Below are 12276 nucleotides of genomic sequence, written 5' to 3' on the forward strand. Positions count from 1 at the left end.
GAATTCATGTGACCTTTTGACTAATTAACATAGTATTTTAGGAGCTCGAACTCTCACGTAAAAGGGAGAAAGGGCGCGCAGAGGGAATCGCATGCCCCGTGCATGCTTGCAGACATCTCCTTCAGCCCTTTGCTGAAGGAGACACTGAATAGGAGAACATGCCTTGTACCCAGTAATTCCTCTACACACTTCACCAAGAAAATAGTTAGGCCATATACCGGCAATAGTGGTATCTGGGGTAGCAAAATGTTTTCTGGTCGGACACTGGCTTGTGCTTGCTTCTCGTGTAGCTTGTGAGCTGCTAATGCGGCGATCCGTGGCTCGGGCTGTACCGACCTGACCCCTCCGCTCTCCTTTTCCCTTCGTAGGCGCAGGAGGCAGGCCTGGTGACGGAGCTGCACAACTTTCTACTCGTGTCGCTGGTGAGAAGAGTCGCTTGTGTTGATGTTGGCAGCACGCTCTTTCAAGCTACTCTCCGCGCGAGATTATGGGCTGCAGCATGAACTTTACATCCTCGGCAATGGATATGAATCCTGCATGAATTATCTAATTACAATTTATGTCTTTCCAAGCTCTAAATCCTTGCGTCGTGAAATTTCTAACGCCGCATGCATGCGACCGTGCAAGCGGCGCTCGGCAGATGCCGCAGGGCTGTCGATGTCATTCGAAACTAGGTGAGGAACTCGCTGCCAGCGTGGAAGTAGTAGTAGTAGCGGTTTAGTAAAATAGTAATAAAAAGGAAGGAAAAGATTTTTTTGCTTCCCCAGCATCTGCCATTGGTAATGAAGCACCTGAGCTGGGGCAGCGGAAATAAAGGCAGGCAGGCAGAATGGAGAAGTGAAATGAAAGAGGTGAGGGCACAGGAAGAGAGGATTGGGGGAGAGGTAATATATATACAAACTATTTACACAATAAGAAATGAGTGGAGGTTGCGCGCGTGATTAGTTCATGGTGAAGCAATAAAAACAGACGCGGGAAGAACGTCCGATTTTGCGCGTTTTCGCCCCACAAGTGGCCACTCAGGTGCCCTTTGGGTTTAGTTTATTTCGAGTATACTGTCGGCCTTAATCTCGTTCCTTATTTATTTATTTATTTCAGAATACTGCAGGCCACTGCTTGGCCCAAGAAGGAATGAATTAACATTGTTACAAAACCAAAAGAATAAAATTATAATAATATTAGCAGCACACGGATACAAAACATACATATAAACAATATTAGCAGGTAAGTAGACGATGTAACGCATCAGAAAAATTTTGTGAAGAAAAAAACAGATGGCGGTAACGAATTCCAATCTTGCACTGTTCTAGGAAAAAAAACTGTATTAAAAACTATTTGTTTTGGCGAAAAGGGGAACAAGTGAATGCTCATGAACGCTCCGAGTCCTTCTCACTAGAGGACGCTTAATGCACTCTGGAAGCATGAGTTTATTTTTGCCTGTTAAACAATTAAACAAGAATATCAATCTATTAATCTTTCTGCGGGTTTCTAGTGTATGAATGTTATTTGAGATCATTAACTGCGAGGGAGAGTCTTCCCTTTTGTAGTTTCTGTATATAAATATAACCGCTTTCCTATTGACTTTTTCAAAGATCGTTGTCTTTTTTCGTGTATGGGTCCCACACTACTGAAGCATATTCAAGTAAAGACTGCACACAAGTTTCGTAAGCCAATTTCTTATGTGTGCTGAGCCAGTTTTTAGCTTTCTTCGTAAAACCCATAGCTTTCATAATGCAGCTGTAGAAATATTAGTCATGTGGGCCGACCATTTTAACTTATTGTCAAGTGTTACACCTAAATATTTATATTTCGCAACTTCCAAAATTATTTTGCCGCGAAGAAGGCAAGGAAGCAAACTGGGAGACTTTTTTCTAGTTATACGCAAAAAAACAGTTTTTTGGCTATTAAGTTCCATACTCCATTTCAGACACCGTTCTTCAATGGCAAAAACTGCTTTTTGTACAGAGCTGTGGTCATGTTCGGATGAAATTTGTTTATATACAACACAGCCGTCTGCGAATAACTTAACAGAGAAATCTTCAGGAACAACCGTAACTAAATCATTGACATATATTAAAAACAATATTTGTCCAAGCACACTTCCTTGGGGAACTCCTGAGTGAACTCTAACAACACTAGAAGCGGTCCTATTGATTTCGACATGTTGCCGTCAGTCTGTAAAGTATGCCTGAGTCCATCGAATGATAAAAAAGGAATACCCATACATTCCATCTTATAGAGAAGTTTGCCATGTGGCACCTTATCAAAGGCCTTGTAGAAATCAAGGAAAACCACGTCCGTTTGCCCGGACATATCAAGCACCTTCGCAAATTCGTGCACAGACAAAAGTGTCTGATCAGCTATGGATAACCCCTGCCTAAACCCGTGCTGATTATCAGACAAAAGATTTTGATCGCTCAGGAACTTTCGCAGGTAGCCGGCTACAATATGCTCCAACATCTCACAGCAACTGCATGTTATCCTTGGCGTTCTTGTAAATTCAGTTGTTTATTGAATTCCGAAACTTCTCTTTATGAAAGGTTATTTATCTTGCAATATTTGTTGTATCTGCCTTTCGATGGGCATTTTAAATTGTGGGGACGGCGGGCGGAAGCCGATCGAATGTGCTGTAATTTGTGGCAAGTCCTTGGTGCCGGTCGAATTGACTCCACCGACGAGCGGGGATTAAAACAGGCGGGAACTCACAGTTAACTTGGAACACTGCATAGTACGCGAGCCGTCACTGTTTTGCGATATCCCAGTAGCGTTGGAAAAACGGCGTCGCCTTCTCCGTCAGAAGCGTGTACAACGGTCGCTTCCACTGAAGCCATCGAGCGCCAATGTGTGGCATGCTTCGAGCAGGGGTCGCTGTCATTGAACGCGCCTTTTGTGTTTGTAAACCAGCGCAACGGCTCGAAGCCAAACAAGGAAGGGACAAAACACAGCGCTGATCGCCTGGTCGCCTGAGAGAGGTGGGCCTTGGAGTGCCACCCTGCTCGTCACACACTGCCGCAATTCGGCTGTGAGTCTCCAGAGAGCTCACACCTTCATTCCACGGGAACCATGTCTTCTGAAGTTGTCCTTTCCGTCACTATAACTATTCTGCCCACTCGGCTGCGGACAGAAAGGAACGAAAATAACAGCGCGAAAAACTAAGACGAAAGGGGAGAAAAACACACGACAAGCGCTTCTCTCAACTGAAGCTTAATCACAGGAAACAGAAATGTAAGGGATGAAACTAGGCACGTATTACTACTTTGGGCCAAGATAGGCGTCACTATCATGCAGGAGCAGATATAGTTTGCTGACGCACAATCTCGGTTTTTTCTTCATTTGGTAGGCTTCGAAGATTTGAGTGGTCAATTGGTCGGGGTGTTTCTAGAGTATGTCACTATAGTATAAGGGAGGAGAACAGGATTAGCACTCTCGGCAATGATCGAATAAATTAGTAGACCGGGCAGAATCTTATGAGTTATGATGTTCTCGGAGTCGTGTGTTAATACACCATCCCGTTTCTCCCATGTAAATTTGACCGCCGGACAGAGGTGTTTTCTACACTAACCCCTCAGAGCACGGCAAAAACTTCGCATCATCATGCTTAATCCCATTCGTCGCTACAGATTTATTAGGATTCCGAGCCTTATTTTCTAAAACTGAACAAAATCCATTCAGCTTATTTACTGGCGAAAAAACACCACAATCCCTATGTGCCACAGTTTTCAGGCCATGAGACAGGCGGCGTACATAAGAAAGGACTGCGAACATTCTCCTTTCCCGTGCGAGGCTTTCAGCTATTTACTAATTTTACTGCAGCCGAAAGTGATGGATTCCACCTGGGTAATCATTTTCACAAATTGGCCACTACCGCACCAGGCGGATTTAGGGTTGCTTGACGGCGGAACTTATCTCTGATCCGTCAAGGCAACTGTTTCGTCCAGGACCCTTTTCCCAACCTAGTCGACTATTTGACGGAACCTCGTCTGGCGAGCAAAAATCATAATAACAGAAAAGAGGAGCACTCGCCAAAAACAAAAAAGGAAACCAATTGACGTTTCGGTGCCCGTACGGGTCCCTTGTTCACAATGGCAGCAGATGGACGGGGGTGGTGACTTATGTACGGTGCAGGTGGCGTAATGTGCATGCGTAAGTCTAAGGAAGATTACTCCGCGTTCGGTTTGAAACATGTGGTGTCGTTTGGATGTGAAGTGACTCTAGAAGTAAGCGGGATGATAAAAACTTCTCCGTCGCGATGACTGAGGGGTTGTTCCAATCGATGGCATGTGATGCAGCTTGATAGTGTTTAGCCAAGACATTTTCTTTCGTGCGGCCTTTCGCCACGTCATTTCGCTGTTGTTTTAAGTATCTAATAAAATTGCTTAATTCGCCGATGTATGCAGCTTTGGAGTCCTTGCAGGGAATTTTGTACATCACTCCGGGGAATCTTTTTTTCTTTCAACCCGGTCCTTAACTCTGACAAGTTTTTGCTTCAGTTTACTTGGTGGCACGAGGGCGATATTGACATTGTAGTCCTTGAAGACCCTGGCTAAGGCCTCGCTGACTCCTGGAGCGTAGGGGATGCTTGCCTGCTTGCTTTTCTCGGTGGCCGTTGTTTCCACGTTTCGACGTGAACAGCGGAGTACTGCAGTGTATTATCATATTTTTCGGGTACGCGTTGTTGGCAAGATCCTTCCTCATGACTTTTAGATCAAACATTCGGGTTTGAACAAAGGCGGAAAGCGTGGCCGAAAAGTGCGGATGCAATGGAGGGTTTGTGCGCAACAGGGTGGGCCGAATGGAAACTCAGGTACCGACCAGTGTGAGTGGGCTTGCGGTACACGCGCGTTGCGAGCCCATTGCTTGTTCTCTGCACAAGTACGTCGAGGAAGGGAATGGCGCCATTCTACTCTTATTTGGTGAATTGTATTGTCGGCTGAAAGGAGTTCAGGTGTCCAGGGAAACGGCTTGCATCCGGTCGGCGAATCACACAGAAACAGTCATCGACGTACCGCAGAAACAGTTTAGGGGCTGGATGAAATGAACCAAGGGCTTCGGCTTCAATGCGTTCTAGAGTAATGTTTGCGCTTACGACCGAGACGGAAGCACCCATGGCTGTACCAAAAAGTTGTTTGTAGTGCTTTTTCCTGAATACAAAATACGTGTTGTGCAAGCAGAATTCGATCAGACGACATTGGTCAACAACCACAAAAGGCACACGTGAAGGGAGCGAGGCGTCGTTTTCTATAAGACGTTTGCAGGATGAAACTGCGAAGTCTACCTGGACTGACGTAAACATTGACTTCACGTCGAAAGAGACTAGGACATCCTCGTCGTCTATAGTGACATCCTTAAGCTTGTTGACGTAGCGGGAGGAGTCCTTTGCATACGTCGTTGTTCTTCCAACCAGAGGGCGAAGCACTTCATGGAAGTATCCGCAGAGCGCGTGCAATGGAGAGCGCGTAAAGTCTGCGATAGGGCGTAGTGGTACGTCTGGTTTGCGCACATTAGGAAGGCCGTAGATAGCAGGCGCCGAACCGTTGTGGCACAGCAGCCGAAAATGGTGGTGCTTGCTCTCTGTTGGGATGAACTTGAAGACGTAGGAAAGTAGTCTTTGAAGCTCTGTCTTTACCTTCTTTGTGGGGTCACGTTTCACTTTTTCGAACGTCGCCTCGTCCTGGAGAAGCGCCGTCATTTTTACGATGTAGTCCGATTAGTTGAGAACGATGGTTCAATTCCCCTTGTCAGCAGGCAGGATGACAATGTCTTTATTCTCTTCGAGCCTTTTCAAGGCATGCATTTCAGGGGAGGTCAACGTTTCTGTTTTCTTCCCGCAATGCTCGAAAGGACCCCGATGGCGCGGCAACGAGTTTCTTCTCGCTTACCATGGTCCACCTTGCTCACTGCCTGCTCCACAGCGCAGGCCACTCTTGCACCGTTTGGCTGGGCGCCGGAATTGAAATTAAGACCTCGGCTTAGGACGCTCAGTTCTGCCGGGCCCAGGCGGTGGGAAGATAGGTTGTGTATCCCGAATGCAGCACCAGAAACGACGCTGTTATCCAGCAATGAACAGAACTTGGCTTCTTGAGTTCGGCTTCTCTCCTGACGGTACGTGGCAACAGCGCTGTCAAGGCAATCATCCAGCATGCGTTGCGCGAAGAAAACATTTTCTAGGCGCTTGATGGCGCATCTGGAATCCATTATACGGGCTTGAAGTAGACGCTTCTCAGCTTGCGCAACTTCTAGAATCACATCACATCCAAACGACACCACATGTTTTGATCCGAACGCTGGGTAATCCTCCTGAGACTTACGCATGATCATTACGTCACCTGCACCGTACATAAATCACCACCTTCGTCCATCTGCTGCCATTGCGAACAAGGGACCCGTACGGACCTCGAAACGTCAATTGTTTTTCGTTTTCTCTTTTTTGGCGAGTGCTCCTCTTTCCTGTTATTACCCGTTTCTCAAGCATCTCAACCTAGAAGAGCCGAGCACCAGGCCTGGAGAAATCTTGTACCCATTAAAGAACGGTGGGTACCCGGCGACACTGGGGATCGAGCCCAGCACCTCCCGAATGCGAGTCGGATGCTCTACCACAAGGCCACGCTTCGGTCTAAAAACCCCCTAAGCCTCTTAGCCTGATCATCTGATATCATAGCATGGTAGCACGATTTTGACGAGCTTCGGCGTTTAGGGTGACGTCGTTCGCTGTTCTCCTTCCTTCAGCCTTAGAGATGTGCCCGGTCCTCTACTCCCACGCAATGCTGCCGTTACCAAGCAGTCGAGTGCGTCTCCTGTACAGCGCCACACTCGCACAGCATTCCAGAATTTCAGCACCCGGCCGTGCTGACTTTGCAGTCATCCAGCCCTGACCACCGGGTTCAGCATTAATTCCGCCAAGCAAATCGACGTGGTTAATGCAAGATTGTTAGACGCATCGCTCTCAGACCGCAGCGGTGGCCAAGTGGTTGAGCATCCGCCTCGTATGCGGGAGGTGCGGGGTTCGATCCCCAGTGCCGCCGAGTACCCACCGGTGATACAATGGGTACAAGCTTTCCCCTGGTCTGGTGCTCGGCTTATTTAGGGTGAAATGCTTGGGATATGGGTCTTTGACCCCACCTTGAGAAAAAGACAAATACCTTGTGACATGGCGCTCTTTGGCCATAGCTGCCCTTGCGCCATAAAAATCCATAATCATCATCCATCCATCGCTCTCAGCGTAGCCATGACGGCTGAACGGCCTGAGGATGCGTCAGCCAAGCAGAATGCTCATTCCTCGCCAGTGTGTGGGCTTCGAACACTTCCGTGAAATTTCGGGGCACTCGAAGACCATAAGAAGGACATATCCTATTCCTCACAAAAGCCTTAGCAAATTTGAAGGGCGCATAATGAGGCGACTACAAGCTAATACTCATCTCAATCCCTACTCAGTGAGTAAATGGTATTCATATACATGTACGATTCGTTCTGCCCCTTCTGTGGAGCAGTTGGCAAAGTCTTTCACACAGTTTGGGAATGTAAAGAAAACCCAGACTTGGACAGCGATCCCGATCCGGCATATGAGCGCTGGGAGGCAACCCTTCATAGCCACTGTCCCCTCGACCAGAAATATTCGGTTGGGAGGCGCCTAATGGACCCGCCGCGGTGGCTCATGGTTAGGGCGCTGGGCTACTGATTAATATGTTCCAGGGTTCGAACACGACCGCGGCGGCTGCGTTTAAATGGAGGCAAAACGCTAAGGCGCCCGTGTACTGTGCGATGTCAGTGCACGTTAAAAATCCCCAGGGGATCAAAATTATTCCAGAGCCCTTCACTACGGCACCTCTTCCTTCCTTTCTTCTTTCACTCCCTCCTTTATCCCTTTCCTTACGGCGCGGTTCAGGTGTCCAACGATATATGAGACAGATACTGTGCCATTTCCTTTTCCCCCAAACAACAACAATTAGGGGCCGGTTTACGATGGCGACCAATGGGTTCTCCTACTGAACCCACCCAGTATTTATGCTCTTAATAAATGTTTTTCCTGCTCCTCCTGAGTACATGGGAAGCTTTCCTTTGGTCGTATGAGACGACGTAGTGTCATTTAATGTTCCTTGAAAGGACCAAAGCAGCGCAGCTGGTTGGTGTGCCTTGTTTTTGTCCGAATCGAATCTGCGCACTTGGGCACTTCTTAGCCGCCGTTTCTTTTTTCTTTTTGGTGGCGCGACACGGCAGTGATAAGAAGTTGGAGAGCACTGCAGTCTGCTGCCATGGAGAAATGCCGAAGAATTTGCGTTCGAACGTCAGCAACTTTTTTTTCCGCACGTCATCGTTGTCTAGCATCAGTACACATCCCCAACGCACTTTACCGTCGTAGGCACAACAATGCCTCCACTTCGTGCCCCTCTAACGTGCTTGAACCAGCGACCGTTCGTGGTAGCTCTTTCTTGCATATAAACGCGTGTAATAAATACCACGCTGAAGAAAAAAGCTTCATGGCGTATGCGTTGCGTGCCCGCCTTGCGCAGAGAGGTCGTGGGTTCGAACCACAATGCCGGTGAATTTCTCTTTTCGAATCATCTTCTTAATGCAAGTCGACATATAATCAACATACTCTGGAAGCACACTGAATAATATGTTCATTAGCTGTCAGGGCTAAAGGACATAATATTCGGCGGGCCTCTAGAGTAGATTATCTGTTGGAATTGTATGAGTCATTCTTCGCGCCTGTAATACGTCTCCCACGTATTGCATGCGACAACAGAGTTCAAGATATCTGCTGTTCTTCCAGCTGTTGTAGTGGGCAATTATTTGAGAGCTGCAGGGGGCGGGGGAACATTCAAAGTGTTAGACGAAAGAAACATACGTCCGACGGCAGGCTGTGTCTTAGCAGAGAAGGCGACGCGTCCTTTCTGAGGCTTGGATTGTTCTGGGCAGAGGCAGCGTTTCCGTCCTTGTTCGTAAAAAAATCTGTGTTCTGTTGGTTTCTTCCTTCGTTGTAAGAATTTTTTCCCTGGGGTGTTTATGTAATGTTGTTTTTCGTTTAGCGAAAGTCTTACCGCAGCGGAACGTCTTCTCACATTTTTCCTTTGTCGGTGAGGGTTTCATTTTTTCCTCACAAGTATGTCCTCGTGGTGCACATATCTTGCGTTTACTCCACATGAGCTGCCCAAAGCAATTCAGCATCACGTAGCATTTTCGCATCATTTCAGGTTGCTTGATTAACGCAGAAATACACGGACGCAGTAGGAAGAAGGAATGCTCTGGAGAGCCCAGTTCTTTATTCTTTTTGCGTACGTGCCTTCTAGCATGTGCCCTTGCATTTACTTTAGGGTGCCTCGCATGATGGCCAACCAATCAGCGCAAGCAAGCGCTCTAGCATGTTCTCCTCTGCATGTGGAATTTTCGCTGAAACTGGCCCGTGCTTGCCTCACACACGGCCTCTCGACTCCCGCAGGATGCGCACGTGCCGGGCAGCCGGGCGGCCCTGCGGCAGCAGGTGGGCGACGCCCGTGTGTACAGCTTCCGCATGCTGGAGTTGGAGGACGACGACTTCATCCTGCTGGGACGCCGGCTGGTGCGCTACCACCCGGAGCTCGCCGCCGGGGGCCGTGAGAAGCAGGTAACCTGCAAAAAAGGACTTGCGTAGTGGTCCTGGTTTGAAAGACAAGAAGCAGCGTAAGCTGCTGGCTCGTGTGCGAGATCTGACATGATATGGGCTTCATTCGTAAAAACATTCTTTTGCTTTTCTATCCAAGTTCTCCCTTATCCAGTCCGTTCAGGTTTGCTTTATCACCTACGGAAAAGCTTAAATTCCCATGCAAGAAAATTGGCAGTGGCTTAGCTCGGCTGTGCCAGGATATGCGTAGCGAGAGGTACGTTTCCCTGGCTGCGCTTTTGGTCACTGTATGTTTAGCAATGAGAGACATTGGGTATACACATCTTTTATTCATTTTGCTTGACAGAGACGAAGACTACCCGATGATCTGTGAAGTAGCATGCAGCGGTCTCAAGTTTGTCGATACAGTATTTTGATTTGGTAGAGCCTCTTTAGTATACAAGCTCTATAGTAGTTCCCCATTTTGTAGTCTGGGCGTGAGGGTCCGAAGCTAAATTAAAGTCAAACTTTTCTTTCATACACTGACTTAGAGAGTCCTGTTTCGGGTTCAAATCACCCAAAGTCACACACAACTGTGAAACCGTGCCGTATTCTGGTGTGCACGTGGCAACTACATCAAACGTCTGCTTGACGGATGTTCCCGGTGCCACGTAGACTCCTTGGATGATAATGCCGCTTTCCAGGAGCCGAAAACAGCAGACTTCACCCTTATTCACCGCGATCGAAGGGAGATGTTTGACAGTGGTGATACCTTGTTTCACGTACACACAGACTCCAGCGTTCTTATTTGGTTCAAGCCAACTGCCAGGCGACAACCTCAGGATCGGAAGAGTTAATGTTCTCTTGTCTATACCGCCGTTTACCAGCGGCTGGACTCTCCTTCTCTGCATGCAAGTCAAACGTTGTGATACAGACGCCCACTACATCTCCGCCTTTTATACGCAATCCTGCGCATACGACGCGGGGTTCGGGTGATAGAGCGGCGTGCGGCGAGGCAGCGACGAAGAACGCGGCGCAGCTGTGGGGTCTCTCTGGTTACCATGGCATCGGCGCATGCGCACAACTGCACATCCGCGTGACGTCACGCTGGGCTTTGACGGTGGAGCGGGCGCGCACCGGCGGCGGCGGCGGAGCGCACGCCGCACTTTGCTCCTCTTCGGTTGCCATGGTAACGGCGCATGCGCACAACTGGACTCTCCCGTGTACCGCGAAATGCTCGACTGGTAGCCCAGTGTAGCTCTCGCTACAAAAAAATCACAGGACGGTTACAGTTGTGTAACACGACGAGTGTTTGAGCATTAAATGTCGTGCGGTATTATAGAATTGTTCGCAGACATGTTCTGTTTTCTTTTTGCCCAAAGTCAGACAGCCATATGTAGATCCGGAATTTCCCAGGACTGCATTGACAAGACGCCCAAGCCACTAGGCCACTCCCCTCCATTCTCTATCTCCACTTCACTTTTCCCTTCTATCCCCTTTAGCGGAATAGCGGAGAGGGGACTCCCTCTCTCCACGTTTCCACCTATCAACAAAGGCAAGCGGCAGGTGCCGCTGTGGAAGCCGACGACGACGATGGTGCGAAACAGGGGAACGAGCTCAGAAGAGCTAGCACTCAAAGTGAACTCCACTACTCCCAGGACATCGAAGGCCGCGGGACAAACAAAGTAAAATTTTGATGAATGCGCGTGCAGTGTAGTTTACTGGATCACAATAAGTTGTGATGCAAAACAGGGCGTTGCTTGAAAGTGCGACTAACTCAGACCGGTTTTCCCAGCTGACCCCGCAAGCATCGTTCAAAATGCCTGTGTTCATTTTTGTTACTCAGCTTTGGCTATGGCAAAGCAAAATGGCGAGAGATGTCGGCTTGCGTTCACGATGTCTAATAGCAAGACAAAGGTGTTAGTGCGTCTACGTTATCACTTATAACGATAGAGTTCAAGTAAATAAAATGGAATGTTGGATGTTTTTGTTTTCCTTCTGATTTGTTTTGTTGCTTTCATGCGTTTTCATGTCGGTGTAAGGGCAGGATAGGATAACTTTATTGAGCTCTAGCGCAATTGCTTTTATGCGGTTCAGATGAGTCCATCTCCGCAACGGTCGGTTGCCCCTATTCCAGGGCTCCGCTGGATGCTGCCATCAGCTGAGCTCGCCGTATGAAGCGTGGCCCGCATGGGGCGTTTTTTGCCCGCGAAATCGCGTCGCGCGTCCGACGCCCGCGCAGGCGTCGACGAATTCTTCCCGCCTGGTGAGCAGCCCAGCGGCGTTTTTTTTGCCGCCCAGTTGTGCGATGCGCGCGCCCCATCCATACTGAAATCAGAGACAGATGCGCAGGAAGCGAAGTGAAGCCGCTGGCCCTCGCGCGCGAAATGTTCGCGAGCGCGCATCCATCATGCGAGAGAGTCTCCCTCGGCCGGGTAATCCGCCTTTTTCATTTTCCTGTGCTGCCACCTCGCGTACAACGGTGGAAGCTCACTGGTAGGGTACTGCGCGCCCAGCCCGGCCGGACTGAGTGCCGCTCCGGAGCACGTTTTGTTGGAATCTGTCGACGACGGCGTGTCCTGGGCAGCACCTGGTACCTGGAGGACTTCTAGGATTGACTGATGGCTGGGTGCGAGGTACGAGGCAGGCTGCAGTGCCCACCGAAGAGCAAATTCTTCAGTATCTCCGATCATCCGGCA

General features: G+C 48.8%; 1 protein-coding gene across 2 annotated transcripts in view; it reads left to right on the forward strand.

Annotated features, from left to right (window-relative positions):
• LOC144096705 (glutamate receptor ionotropic, kainate 2-like) overlaps positions 1 to 12276 on the forward strand; it is a 153309-nt gene that overhangs the window by 88083 nt on the left and 52950 nt on the right. For both annotated transcript variants that reach the window (XM_077629549.1, XM_077629550.1), the window contains exons 5-6: positions 369 to 422; positions 9437 to 9601. In XM_077629549.1, the coding sequence (XP_077485675.1) occupies positions 369 to 422; positions 9437 to 9601 (219 nt within the window). The remainder of the gene's footprint in view (positions 1 to 368; positions 423 to 9436; positions 9602 to 12276) is intronic.

Source organism: Amblyomma americanum, chromosome 7, assembly GCF_052857255.1.
Source record: "Amblyomma americanum isolate KBUSLIRL-KWMA chromosome 7, ASM5285725v1, whole genome shotgun sequence".
NCBI lineage: Eukaryota > Metazoa > Arthropoda > Arachnida > Ixodida > Ixodidae > Amblyomma > Amblyomma americanum.